Here is a 13,894-nt window from a genome sequence, read left to right on the forward strand (position 1 = left end):
GGTTATTTTTGAAAATAGGGGGAATATGAATGATGAATTTAAAGTCTGGAAAAGATCAAATGTAACATCTATTTTAGAAAGGGAACATCCAAGGAGCTAGACACAGCCAGTTACCAGAAAAAAAAAGCTGAACAAATAACAAATATGCAAAACCCCTCTAAGATGGTAAGGATGATTAGCAGCTTGTCAGGACATTTCATTCAGAAAKAGCAGCCAGTTTTCTTCTGTGAGAGAGTAACAGAACTGGTGGATAGAAGAAAAAATAAAAATTATCAGAAATTTAAGAAAACAGAACGATGCACTGGGTTGGATTTGTTTTTTGTGGAAAGCAGCAGAATGARGAAAGGGCAATAGCAGTTTTCATATGTAAAAGTGTGAAAAAAGAGGAGAGGAATAATGCCAAACAGAAAAAAAAATTTGGACAGCAAGGAAGTTTCAGAGCAAGCATCTGTTTCCAAGTTAYGGAAAACTTCCTAATAATATGGTTATATAATTGTTTAAATGGTTTTCCTGAGTTGCCTGTGGATTCTTCATCAATGTAAGTCTGGAAGAATAACTTCAAAAAGACTTCTGGTAGGAATAACTGTTGTTGGGTGAATGTRTGTTTGCTGCCTGGATGGCCTTCATTCTTCTATTTTTCCTTATCATTTTAAAACACTGCAAGKTTTCTAGTTCAAAAACCTGTGTAATTGGGAAGTAATTATTTTCTGTAAATTCTCATTCAGGTGTAAAACTTTCAGTCTGTCACAGACTGAAGAAATAGAATTGCAATTCTAACTTGTAAATTCTGATTCTTATAGCTGTAGTAAAAATTAACAGGTCAGAAAAGGGGTTTTTTGTGCAGGTTCCCCCTTACCCCCCTTTTGGTTTTGTATACACACSTCTAAGTTATTGTTAGCATAAAGTAATCTTGGATTACTTGCTGTTTATTTATCATTAGCCTACTGTGATGACAATAAAATTATTTTAGAGTAAGAACCGGGCAAAATCGCTCACTAATTCAAACTACGTTTTGCAGCAAAGCTGACTTTTGAGATCATATTTGCAAAATGACTGCATTTGAAATATGACATTGGGAGCAGTCGTTGGCACTGTAATGGCTCTGTTTGTCATTAAATCAGTCAAAACGAAAACAAATGGGATAACTATCACTGGTATGGAGACAATTAGCTCATTTTGTTATAAATGCAGTAATGTAATAAGCTTGATTTGCAATTCATCTGTGTGGGCAGTAATTTCTTTTTTTAAGATGCTATTCTTATTTCAAATATTTCTAAACATTATTTTATCAACATTTATTTGGAATTTTTCACCACTGAGGAAGACATTTGGTACTAGGAATCATAGTTTTTGTAAGATTATATTGGGAGTCTCTGACTAGCATTTTAGAGAACAATCCTTGTTCTTTTAAAAGATGAAAGAAGATTCTCCTACTGAATTGACTGCAATGTTACTTTCCAAACTAAACAACAAATATTTTCCTTAAATTAGGACTACTGCAAACTCTTCTTACTGGTGTCCAAAGAAGAATAAAAATGTCAGAACACATTTATTTCCGCTGAAAAGTTTGAACCACAACAATTCAGTTCCAGAGTCACACATATCTGATGTTTGTTTATACATTTGTTTCGAATACATTGTTTATACATTTGTTACGAATTTCAAAATTGCAGGAAAGAGTTGTGCTGTATAAACTTTAGCAGTGTTCAGAACTGGCTATTAAAAATTTCAGAAAGTTCATAGATATAATCATCAGTATGGCTTCACATCAGAGATTTTTTTTATTTTTATTTTTGTTCAGTGAGGAAGAGAAGGCATCTGTCGTTTGAAGGATTTATAAGGTATATGAACTCAGACGAATGTTCAGTATTTAAAAGCGAACACAGGACCATCTACCAAGATATGAACCAGCCATTATGTGATTATTATATTTCATCTTCTCACAACACCTACTTGATATCTGATCAACTAATGGGACCCAGTCATTTATGGGGATACACCAGGTACTTTGATATAGTTTTTAAATATTTTAACATTCTTTGGCTTTTTTTTTTTTAAATGAATACTAAGTCACGCATAATCCTACTTGGCAATAAGGGACAAAGCCATCACAGATACAAGTTGAAAATGTGAAAGTGATACTTTATTTTGTGTGTACACTTTTMAATATATTTGCCAAACCATGTGCTCATAGTCTGGAAACAATCTATTTTTTCACTTACATCTCAGAAAATTAACCTTGCAGCAAATGAAATCTATAGTGTGGTGCACAGTATACAATTAAATCAGTTTTTAATTTCAACACACCATGCAAAAACAAGTAACTGCCTGAAAGAAACGTAAAATTCCTGGGCAAGCTCTAGTCTGATCAATGTACGGGATGTATGTTGGGGTATATCTATGTTAAGGATATCTGTGGTCAATGCATGCTGCAATGTAGGCAGTTTAGAAACAACAGCAACAAAATGTGGGCACTCAAGTAGCCAGCAGGAAGAGGAACCTGTGCAGTGTGAGACTCCAAGAGGATGATGATCAGGATGCCTTATTGTCAAGACAGGGAAGAAAGAAATAGATCATGTAATAAAGGCAATACAGAGAGGTCAGGGAGTATTAAGAATTAGGAAGAGAGTTGTCCAGAATTCCTGTTATTTGTGTGACTTTAGTGAAGAGAAAGCAGATGGAACCGTTATCTATGTGAGCTCTTGTTTTTTGGTTGCGCTCTTAATGTTCTATAGTRACTTGCAACCATCAGAAACAATACTGAATTTCTAAGAGAACTTAAAATTCCATGATGTTACTACTGCATTGCCAAAAGTAATTGCAAAGAGGTATAATCCCGTCTCTCTTCCTTTTTATATACTATTTGTGTGAGGAAAATACTAAAATCAGCTAGAGGCATATCGGACATATTGTTAATATGTGAAAGGCAGCGTGTAAAAGATGGATTGGTGATTAAGTAAAATAGATTACAAGAAATGTTTAAATTCATTGCAAGTCAAATATTAGAAACCCAAGAATTTAAGGGATGCCATTAACCTATTGAAAATTAAAGCAGTAAATTTAAGGGGCTTGAGAAACTTTAGTACTGTTAGAAATAAGGTCAGGGGAGAGCCACTGACTTAGGTAAAGACCAAGTGCAACTTGATTTTCTAAGTGCAATGGATTTTTAAAAACAGTGATTCTCAAACTGGCAGGCAAGTTTGGAATAGTAATAGAAAAGACTATTTAAAATATTTATTCTTTTCTTTTAAGTGAAAATTTGCCTTTATTCCAAAATTCCTTTATTAAAATCTTTGACCTTTGTTTTAAGTCTTTTAAGGAAGGTAATTCAGGTAATCTGAATTACCTATTAGAGCATTCTTTAATGCTCTAATAAAATTTATTACCTAACACACCTAAAATAAACAATAGAAAGTATTCCTGCCTCATATATGTCTGATTCTGTGGGGTTTCTTTTTATTTATGGTAAAAAATAGGTTTTTTTTTTTTGTGTAATTACTCAATGTGCTTGTAATCAGAAATATAACAACTTGTGTAAAAAAGTGTGGTATTTTTCTTTTAATGGYAAAATTCTTTCCCTTCTTCTTCTGAAGTGCTCTTTTAAAAGGATGTCGTTGCCTGGAAATCGACTGCTGGGATGGCAACAACAATGAACCTATTGTGTATCATGGTCACACTTTAACAACCAAAATTCCATTTCGTTCTGTAATTCATGTGATTGACAAGTATGCATTTATGGTATGTATAGATATATGTATGTATATATAGGCTGGTTAGAATGTAATGGTGGATGTAACAAAGTCCAGGGACACGGCTATTGTCAGAAATACTCCAGGGTAAAAAAGGTCAGAGACAGTGCTTGTGTCAATAAGAGTTATTAAAAATTAATTACTGAACAATTGCGTTATTTGTTCGTAATGTAGCTTATTTTTTTTATAATTTTAAATACATTTTCCTGATTATGATAATAAGCCAAACTTGGTGCAAAGAATTCAGGTGATTGTACTCAGCTTTTTATGTGGAATTCTCACCTGAGGCAATGTAATCAAGGACTGAATATAAAGAGAAGAACTAGCTCAGGATTGGTCTGATGTTTTACTCTTTCTTTATATCTTTTAAATGTTTTTACTCAACCTTTTCTTTTGCCCCTATCAGTCTGTCGTATATCCTACATGGGAACAGACAAAAATACTAAATTATAGATGAGTTTGAGGCTTTGTTTTCCATTTCTTCTCTTTTCATTTTGAATGATGAACCTGATAAACCTTAGCAGCTCCTGATGTCTTTTTGCCAGGTGACTCATCAGGGCAAAGTCCCTTCTGCCTATCTCTGGAAAAGCACTGAATACTGGAGAGTTTTTGGTACTTTGTCAGAAACCTTTTGTATAGGTTTCTGGAAAAACTCCTTCTCAAATGAAGTCTAAACTGACTACTAAGATAGCTCTCAGATTCAGGCCAGCATTTTGTATATGATGTATACATCTATGATCATAAATTTATATGGATTTTTATACTTATRTGTTTATAACCTTCTGAATGTTAATCAAAGCTGTGGGTTTTTCTGTTCTGTTTTCTATGTACAAATCATTAGTTTCTGATTTTAAAAGTGAAATTAAAACTATTTATTTCACTGTTCTTGAAGAGACTCATTGGATATAACTCTTCTGTTCTTGCCAATACACACCATATTGTACTTAACTTTAATGCAAACTTCATTTCACAAGTCCAAGTGCCAATGAGATGATAAAATCACAATAGATAATGGTTGGTACCAGCTGTCTATCCCAGCTGAGCTGTGCTTGTATTAACAGTCAATAGCAAAAGCTCAGGGGACAAGTGTAAAGATAGACAAAGCAGAAAATGGTGTTTTCCTTWCTGACTGCAAATTGGGTCCTGCCTGTACAAAGATTTCATTCAGACTATTTGTTTCCAGTAGCCATCATGTTACTGGCAACTTATGAGGTTTATTTATAGAATCTAAATAGATGTGTTTCTTTTATTAGAACTTTTATTAGAGCTATTTAATTTTTGCTCAATTTTCTTTTATCACCTGTCTTGTTTGAGTACTGTRATGAGCAAAGTGTAAAAAGAGTCCCAAAAAAATTTTGTGATATTATGAAAAATAATAAATCTGCATAGTTTGTTCCTGTGAAAAGGTAATGACTTCTGGACAAGCTTTGGGGAGACTATCAATTTAAAATGAAGTAAATTAAGATCTGTCATAAACTGAAACAAAAGACATTTAATCCTGCTTTACTTTGTTAATTTTTARTTTTAGAATCTGATTTTGTCTTTTAAAACCAAAACAAAACAGTTCTTTTACACATTTGCATATGTCTACCTCTGTTTTAACTTTCTGAAGGCACATTTTTTTCTTCATCAATTGTGCTTTCTCTTTTTCTCAAATATTGTGAGCCTTTTTGTTGCGTTAAGAACCTGAAACAACTGATCTGTATTCTGAATGCTTTGAAAATGAAGGTAAATACAGATTGCAAAGGAGACTTTTATAAGATATTTTGTATAATCAATTATTCATATTTTTATTTACTAATAATAAAATCTTAAAATTCTATTTCCAGTCATCTGCCTATCCAGTTGTACTGTCTTTAGAGAACCACTGCAGCCCTAAACAACAGGAAGTAATGGCAGAATGTATGAAAAACATTCTAGGTGAAAAACTTCTTTCTTCACCAATTGGTGGTGAAGTAGACATGACTCAACTGCCTTCTCCTGAGGTAATAAGTTTTTATTTTTCTCTATAGAGATGGCAAAAAATTTGGTTTAATTTTTTTTTTTCTGGTTAATCCTCTGAAACTGAATTTATGAAACACATCTGGCGTCAGAAATAGAATTCATGTAGTAACAAAAAAAATATTTAAACAGTACAAAAAAGCCACATGGAAAGATGTCACTTGTTGCTCTATCTGTTACCTAATTTATTTTTTGTTGCCTAAATTGGAGGAAACTCCTGGAATTTAAACAGGTTATTGAAATGAGTCTGCTTTTTTTTTTTTTTTTTTTTTTTTTACAGTTTATTTTTTTTTTTTTTTTTTTTTTTTTTTTTTTTTGTCAATAACAGTGATGATGCAGCTTTTTCTTTGCATTCTGCTACTGCAAAGCCATTCTCTTTCTCAGTGTGTTTCTCCTTAAGACCGTATCTCAGGTGGTGGCATGAGACCCCTGAGATATGAAGTCAGAAAAGACAATTAGATGGGTGTTGAAAATTTTATTGCAAACTAAACCAAATAAATTTGCATTGTTGCAGTCTTTGCACATAATTTTCTTTCAAGGGGAAAAGTTTTTTTAAATTTCTTGTAGCACAAATACATGCATACATAAAAATATACTTATTTAGGCTTGTCACTGGTGCCAGTGACAGCTATATTTTGTCCTTTTTTTACAGTAGCTGAAAAAAATTGCAGATGAAAAATACATTTACTATATAAATTATTCGGCCAACAATTTTTTTTTAAATTGTAACACCTTTTTTTTTTACATCAAAGTGTCCAATATAATTTTGAAACCCTGAAAAATGTTTTGTAAATTAGAAAAAAATATAAACTATATTGAACATGAGAGCTTGTTTTAAAGCATCTCAAAGCATGGCTGGATTAGTGAACTACATCTCTAAAGACCATATGCCCTTCATAGCAAGCACAAAATCAGTGACCGTGGAGTCACTGAATCACATACTTAAAAATATTAYTTTCTATGACCTATGTCCCTCACCATATGATTACTGTGACAAATGGAATTCAGATATCATATTTCCATAGCTCAGAGTTTTCATGAGTCAGCTCCGTAGAGTTTTTGCCTTAAAATACATTGCTGGGTCTGTAAGTATGGAAATGCTGTCAGGTGAGACTCCTTCTCCTGAACTTTTAACAAAGTAATGTGAGATGTATTGCATACCTATGTAYGGGTTAACTAAAAAATACTACTATACTCAGCTATTTACAAAGTCTGAATATAATAAATCATTATCTTAAGAATGAACAAAACCTAGGATCATCTCCATTTCTCCTCGATTTTCTAATCGAGCATGTAAGAAAAATCAGTAGGATTTTACTTAGCAATGGAAATATGTAGCTATGATTGAATTTGTGAATTCAGTGATAAGCTTGACTTTTGGTTGGGATCTTTTTGAAGAACCACTTTTGGTTCCATGTTCAAAAGGAGTTTAGCGGCATCACATTTTTAAAGCTTGGGACCTTGTGCACTTTCAAGGTCTGAGTAAATTCATTATCATTTGAGTAAGCCAAATGCTGAATTTAGTCTTCAGACTGCTTTATTTAAGCTGTGCAAAGAGATGTTGCAGAACCATAAAAGATGAATTTAAAAGTACTCTCTGTGGACTCATCACCTATACAATTTACAGTTCCACTTTTTTCAAGATGGARCACGAGCAAGAATAGGGGAAAAAGCCAGCTCAGTGCTCAAGATCAGAATTAAATGGTTCTCCTRTGTGTACATGAAGTGGGATACACACTTTCTCCAAACACTGCAGAGAAACATTTGCCAATTACAGGTTCCTTTTAGGTTTTGGAGTTTTGGAGCTTCCATGGAAATTATTTTCTCTTCTCTTATATTGTCAATCTTTTRCATCCTTTTTAAAGTTGATTTTGAGCTATTTCTTTGTCAGCTGTTTGTGTGTGTCTCGAAGGAGTTAAAAATGAGGAACAAACCCATTCTTAGGTGGTTCCTTGGACAACCTTGCAATGATTTATCCTACCATTGTAAGTCTAAGTGAAAATTGGAAGGTCAACTAGAAAAGAAAAATGGAGGATAACTGAACACTTCTTTTCTCTACTTTTCCCCAACACYTTCTTGCCCTGAAAAAACAAAGAAAATTTCAGGAAAAAAAGTTTTTTTAATTCTTTGGCCTCAGTCATATATTCTCATTCCCAGCTGACTATATTGATATTGTTAACTCCCTGCACAGAATCACAGAATCACAGAATTACCAGGTTGGAAGAGACCTTCAAGATCATAGAGTCCAACCTGTAATTTCTGTATTCTGTAGCATCTCAGCACACAATTTTTCCTCTACATATAGAGGAAAGAAAAGGCTTTTGCTCTATTTTCTTTTTTCTTTCACACAGACTTTATCTCATGAGAAACTGAGGCTGCCCTTTAGCTTCACCAATCTCTTCTATCTCCTTYCCAAGCAGATGTTTGGCCACCCAAAACAACAGACCCACTACAATTATCTCCTCCCAGTCTTGGCCATCATGGTGCTTCTAAAGAGAATTCATGACCTTCCGCTAATATTCRCTGGAATGTCATGTCCTTTGAGTCAGTGACTCCTTTGAATCACATTAAATGAGATTTGACTTCGTTGACTGGTGCCAGACATCCCTGCTGGTTGCACCAGCACTCCTGGTGACAGGCTGATAGAAAGTGATGGAATGAAGTGTTTTATGYAGCAATTTTTAGATGAACTTAGAAAATAGGATGCTAGAAGAGATAAGGTTTTCTTTGCCCTGCTGTGTCCTTCCTCTCCAAGAAGCTTGACAGCTMTTGAAAGAAACATGTAAGCATCCAATGTACCACAGAAAAGAATGTAAACACACTGATGCTTTGATGAAGGTTTGTTTCTCAATTATTTTGCATTGTAGTGCATTGAACTGCCTTGCACTGCTGACAGGAGATATATATCAGATAGTTAGGAATTTTTTATTATTTGCAGGTTTCCTGTCACAAAGTTGGAATGAGATATTGATGCGTTATTAACTGAAAGTGAAGTGGCAACTACTGTGATTTTACAAGTTGTCTTTAATGTTTACCACACAGCTGCAAGATCAATGACTATATTGTGGTGATTCAGAAGCATTTCTGGCAAGGCTTCCCCATGGTTGTTAAACTTATGGTGTCCAAATAAAAGGACCTGTTTAATGATCTCCTYGAGAAAGATTAATAAAAGCTCTCCAGAACAACTTTATGAGTTAGGGACATTTTAAATTCYGCTCTTAGGGGGAAAACCAGCTAACCCCATAAGGCAGGAATCCTTCTTCACCCTTTTCTTCACCTTTATCTACTCAGTATACAAAGGATCTCTCTCTACACAGGGCCTGTTTTCACTGAGAAATGCAAGAGCAAGCCTGCCTTAGCATATCTAATTCTGTTGCTTCAGTGATGAGATTATTTACTTTTTTTTTTACCTACAAGTCACATATGCAAATAGCTTGGTCAAGTCTTTGCACCAGAAATCTCTTTGCTTCTTTGGAAGTAAAATATTTCTAGTCCACTGATTTTCTTTTCAATAGGTCTGTGGCATCTATTCTTTACCAAATAAGAAGAAAGACATGAGACTGTTGCATGTCCTGGTGATGACCCCAAAAATAAGAAAATCAGTATTGTTTATCACAAAATTTGTGGATTCTCTAGGCTGTAGTGAGAACTTACAGAAGGCTCATCTGATTCCTACATTATTTTTAGGCATTGCACTCTTTTTGAGGGAACATGGTTCTCCCAAGAAATGTATTAAACATGTAACAGTCGCTATCATTAACAATTCCCTGTATTGTAAATCAGCTTCAGAAGATAATTAAAACCAAAACATTGTCATATTTTATAAAATCAGCCAGGTAGGTCTTGGGTTGATGGTATACTTGTTGTATAAAAATCAGATCCTTTGTTTGGCAAGGTGTCTTCTTGGAACACTGAACAGTAGTGAGGAATCTGTGCATGAGGACTCTGAGCACACTGTATTAATATCCTGGCCCACCTGTTACCACCTTTCACTGCAATCATCCTTTGGATTTCTTTCCAGTCCATCCAGAGATTTAGTTGCCTGTGTAGAATATCATCTCAGACACCACACAGCTGTTTAGCCTTGCACCAGACTCACCTGAAGTCTGCTACATAGCACAACACAAAACTGGAATTTTTAGGGTAGGGGCTTTCTCACTGGGTAAATGTGTTATATGAAACCTTCTTACGACGTAGCTAAAAATCTGCTCCACATATAATTAATATCTGTTTAACTAGAGCTGAGACATTGCTGGATGTATTGATTTAAAGTATCTCAATAACTGTGATTTATAAGGCTGCCACAAAGACATCCATTCACACTTTACAAAGTGTGATTCTCTTGAATTGTTAGAAAGCTGCCTCTGGTTTTTTTTTTTTTTTTAACAGTTGTACTTAACAAATCTTGTCATTGTCTCAAAACCCTTCTCTGTGTTAGACTTCACAGGAGGTGTTGCATCCTCACCCTGTATCAGGGTATTTAAGGCAGCAATATAATTCCTGAAATAAAAYATTGTGTAAAACTTGGAATAGATTTTACCCTTGTTACTTAGCAAGATTTTCAGGACTTGGTATTCTTCTAACTAAGCACCTGCAGCTGGTCAGGAGAGGAGAAGGGAAAAAAACAAACTAAAGTTAAACAGGAGAAGCTATTCTTTTTTTAATGTTGATATTTCAGACCCAGAGTTCTCTACATTTCCAAGGACTGAATTTTTACATWATTTGCAGTGATGAATAGGTGGGTTTGCCTGATCCAAAGTGCTTGTGATTTTGGTCTTGGAAACTTGRCATTACTTCTGCTGATTTGTGTTGTACATCACGTTAACCAGAATGTACAGTAAAAAAGTTTTGTTCATTTAATTATGCAATTATTTGTTCCAGTTGATTGTACTTGGAGGCTTTTGTTTATGTCAGTCTTGAAGTCCCACTATGCTCTAGGGAAGATCTATTATGTTTTACATATGTAAATTTTTTAGTATGCATACAGTTTATATAGAAGTAAATGGCAAATGTATTTTTAATATATTTTGCYTTTCATAATAAAACTAGAAAGGAGAAATTATAGTGGATGTTCAGACTTTTGGCTTATTAAAAGACTTTTCTGCTCTCTTAGAAGATTTGTATACTTATAGAAAAGGTGTCACATGTTTAGCAGGCCTGACTATCAATTYGAGAAATCAAATTTCACTGCGTCACTGATTTTGTAATGATACATTTGTTGTAAGTTTTTTTTTAAGATATGTTTGAAGTTTAGACATAAAATCCTTGGTGTCTTGTTTTTTTCAGTCTATGGTTCACTTTCAGTTTTTTGGGGTAACTTTTATTGGAATTTGCTTCTAGCCAAAAAATAGCAAATTTTCATATTACTGGGGTATCTTCTGTAACTGTTTCTGAAAAGAGCTGTGATTATAAAATGTTATCTTTGTAGAAGACAAAAAAAAGTCTTAGAAAACTTGACCTACCTCAGGGTGTTTACATTTTTGCTAACAGTTCATAAACAGAATTTTAGAAACTGACTTAAAATATCATGACCCATTTTTATATCATCACTCACACACACACATTATGGTCTTTTTTTTGCTTTAAGAAGTTTGCATATAGGAGGTAGTAATGCAACCATACAAAATGTTTCCTTCCCTTGTATACCAGGTTTTCTTTTTTTTTTTTTTTTTTCTTTTGAAGAATTAAGTCTTCCTGTGAATAAAAAAATACAAGCTCAAAAGTGGATAAAATTGCTTTTAAATATTGGGARATACAAACATGCAAAGGAAAATTCAGAACTCTTTAAAAATATGAGTAGTATTGAGCATATTAAAGCTCCTCTAAAAATATCACAAGAAAAAGAAATGAGTGCATCAATAAGAAATGAAGRCAATGTTAAAAGGCATCCTTATTCTGAGTCGCCAGTGCAGAGAGACTAATCAGACCTTCCAGTAGCATGGCATTGATAGATATTGGTCATAGGATGTCTCATTCCACGGGCACCCTGGCAAACCACCAACACAAGATCTGAAGCAATAAGGGTATTATAAACAAGGGAGATTACAATGGAAATAAATGGAATGTGACTTTCCTTGCCTATGGCTCTAGTTTCCATTATAAAACTTCGGGTTTATATGTTTCCATCATCCATAKGTTTCCTATTTACTTAGTGGATACCTTAAAATACAGCTCTTCAGATACCTCTCTTTTATTGTGAAATTAGTTGTTCTCTATTTTTGCTACTTTCCCAGTAGTGTAATCTTCCTTTTCACTATTGCATATGAAATTTAAGGAATGTTTTTGTGGATCATTTTATTCAAGAACAATAGCAAGTCCTGTCACTCACTGGCAGCTCCTGTACACAGATGTAGGGTTGAATATCTGCTACATAACAATTGCTTTACTGTTAGCATTATTTCAGAAATTTAACTGAAACATACACTCATGGGATTCAGGTGCATAGATGAAAGCCATGCTATTAAAATTGATGTAATTCAATGATGGTTTTTATCCCCTTTACAATATTATGRAAGTTGATACATGTCCATTTGAAAATAGAGAAATTGCTTAGGCAAAATCACAAACTGTTATTTCACTGKTCAGGTAAGAGCAGCATAAGGATCTACTGTAAAATAATACAACAAAAGTTTTAATTTGGCACGCAARACAGATATGTACAAAGGCACTAACCAAATAACAGATTTCCTGAAGCCTCAATGATAGATCAAAACATTCCAAAATAATATCAGACATGTCTTTAAGTKTTTATATACATATAAGTACATTTATGCATAGTAAAAAAATATACCTTCTATGTCTTGCCTGGCCATCACCTTTGACTCTTACTTAACTTCCTACTTTTATCTTTTCATGGTTTCAACATCTGTGCATCTGTGGTGGCAAGTCTTTTTTCCTATCATGGGTTTAGATAGTCACATTCTGTTGTGTACTTTGATCCCCAGATTGTGAGTGGTTTATTTAAGTTTGGCTTCTGCTTCACTCATATCTGTCTGTCTTTGCTTCATTTGTTAGATCACTTCACTACACTTAATAAAAAACTTTGTGCGTTAAATAATACCAAGAGATGAAAATCTAGTCACTTTTGTTTAATCTCTTTTCTACAGKCTTTAAAATTTAAAGTTCTGATAAAAAATAAAAAAGCTGGAACACATGAGGAAGCCATGCTCAGGTTGGAGAATGAATATCGTGGTGAGACAGAGGACGTGTCTGACTCAGAYGCTATGTCTGAGGACGAAGACACAGATGACACGTTGCCTCTTCAGCGATCGAGGAGTCCCACTAAAAGAAGAGGAGAACGTAGATCTACACCCCCACCTCAAAAAAAGGCAAAGGTAACTTTTGCCTCAACTGAACATAGAGAACACATAGATGTTTAAAAAAGAAAAAAAACAAAAATGACTGTATTATCTTAAAATAGAGACTAAATTAAAAAAGTTAACTTTAAAATTAGTAAGATTGGTGCATTTGGAAATGTTTTAGCTGAAGGTTTCAGAGTTTTCCTATTCTTATAGAAAAGCCAGACTGTACCACATTTTAGTATCCAACTAAAAAACAACCACTCCCTGCACTCCCATCTTGAACTTCAACTGCATTTTCTTCTTTTGAGATTTGTGCTTGTCCCATGTGCTCAGTACAACAGTAGATTTAAGATTAAGTTACCCAGGTGTTTTGTTGGTCCCATGGCCCTCCTGGAACTATGTATGGAGAACACTCAGCAGTTCCTGATAACAACAGACAGAGTTAACTATTTCTTCCCCAAGTCTACCAGTCTGTTTTCAAGACAGATTCTYCTATTTTCTTCTGTTCTGGATTTTTGCACTAAATTATGTGCACATTTTTGGCTCTGCTGAAAAATTTTGCAGCACCTAGAACTGAAACAACATTTTTACATTTATCATGTAGAGACTTAACATTAAGTACTATTTCTGAAAGTGTAAAAATTGGATGTAATCTCCTTTTTGAAAGCCAAATTGAACTTACCTTTTTTTTACCAAATATAATTCTCTACCATGGAAAATCTGTTGCTTCATCAGGGTTCAAACTGTTTTTTTCATGCTTTTTAAGTTATCAGGCAGCACCCTGTGTCGAGTCACTGTTGCACATGATGCTCTGATTACCTGAAAGTGGCCAAACTGGCAATG

General features: G+C 34.0%; 1 protein-coding gene across 1 annotated transcript in view; it reads left to right on the top strand.

The window, feature by feature from the left end:
* Positions 1–13,894, top strand: part of PLCZ1 (phospholipase C zeta 1) — a 44,500-nt gene that overhangs the window by 9,840 nt on the left and 20,766 nt on the right. The window contains exons 4-7 of the mRNA XM_057381791.1: positions 1,802–2,003; positions 3,594–3,738; positions 5,579–5,734; positions 12,857–13,084. Coding sequence (XP_057237774.1) covers positions 1,802–2,003; positions 3,594–3,738; positions 5,579–5,734; positions 12,857–13,084 — 731 coding nt within the window. The remainder of the gene's footprint in view (positions 1–1,801; positions 2,004–3,593; positions 3,739–5,578; positions 5,735–12,856; positions 13,085–13,894) is intronic.

This window comes from Malurus melanocephalus, unplaced genomic scaffold, assembly GCF_030028575.1.
Source record: "Malurus melanocephalus ecotype Western Australia unplaced genomic scaffold, MMel_1.1 scaffold_529, whole genome shotgun sequence".
Taxonomy (NCBI): Eukaryota; Metazoa; Chordata; class Aves; order Passeriformes; family Maluridae; genus Malurus; species Malurus melanocephalus.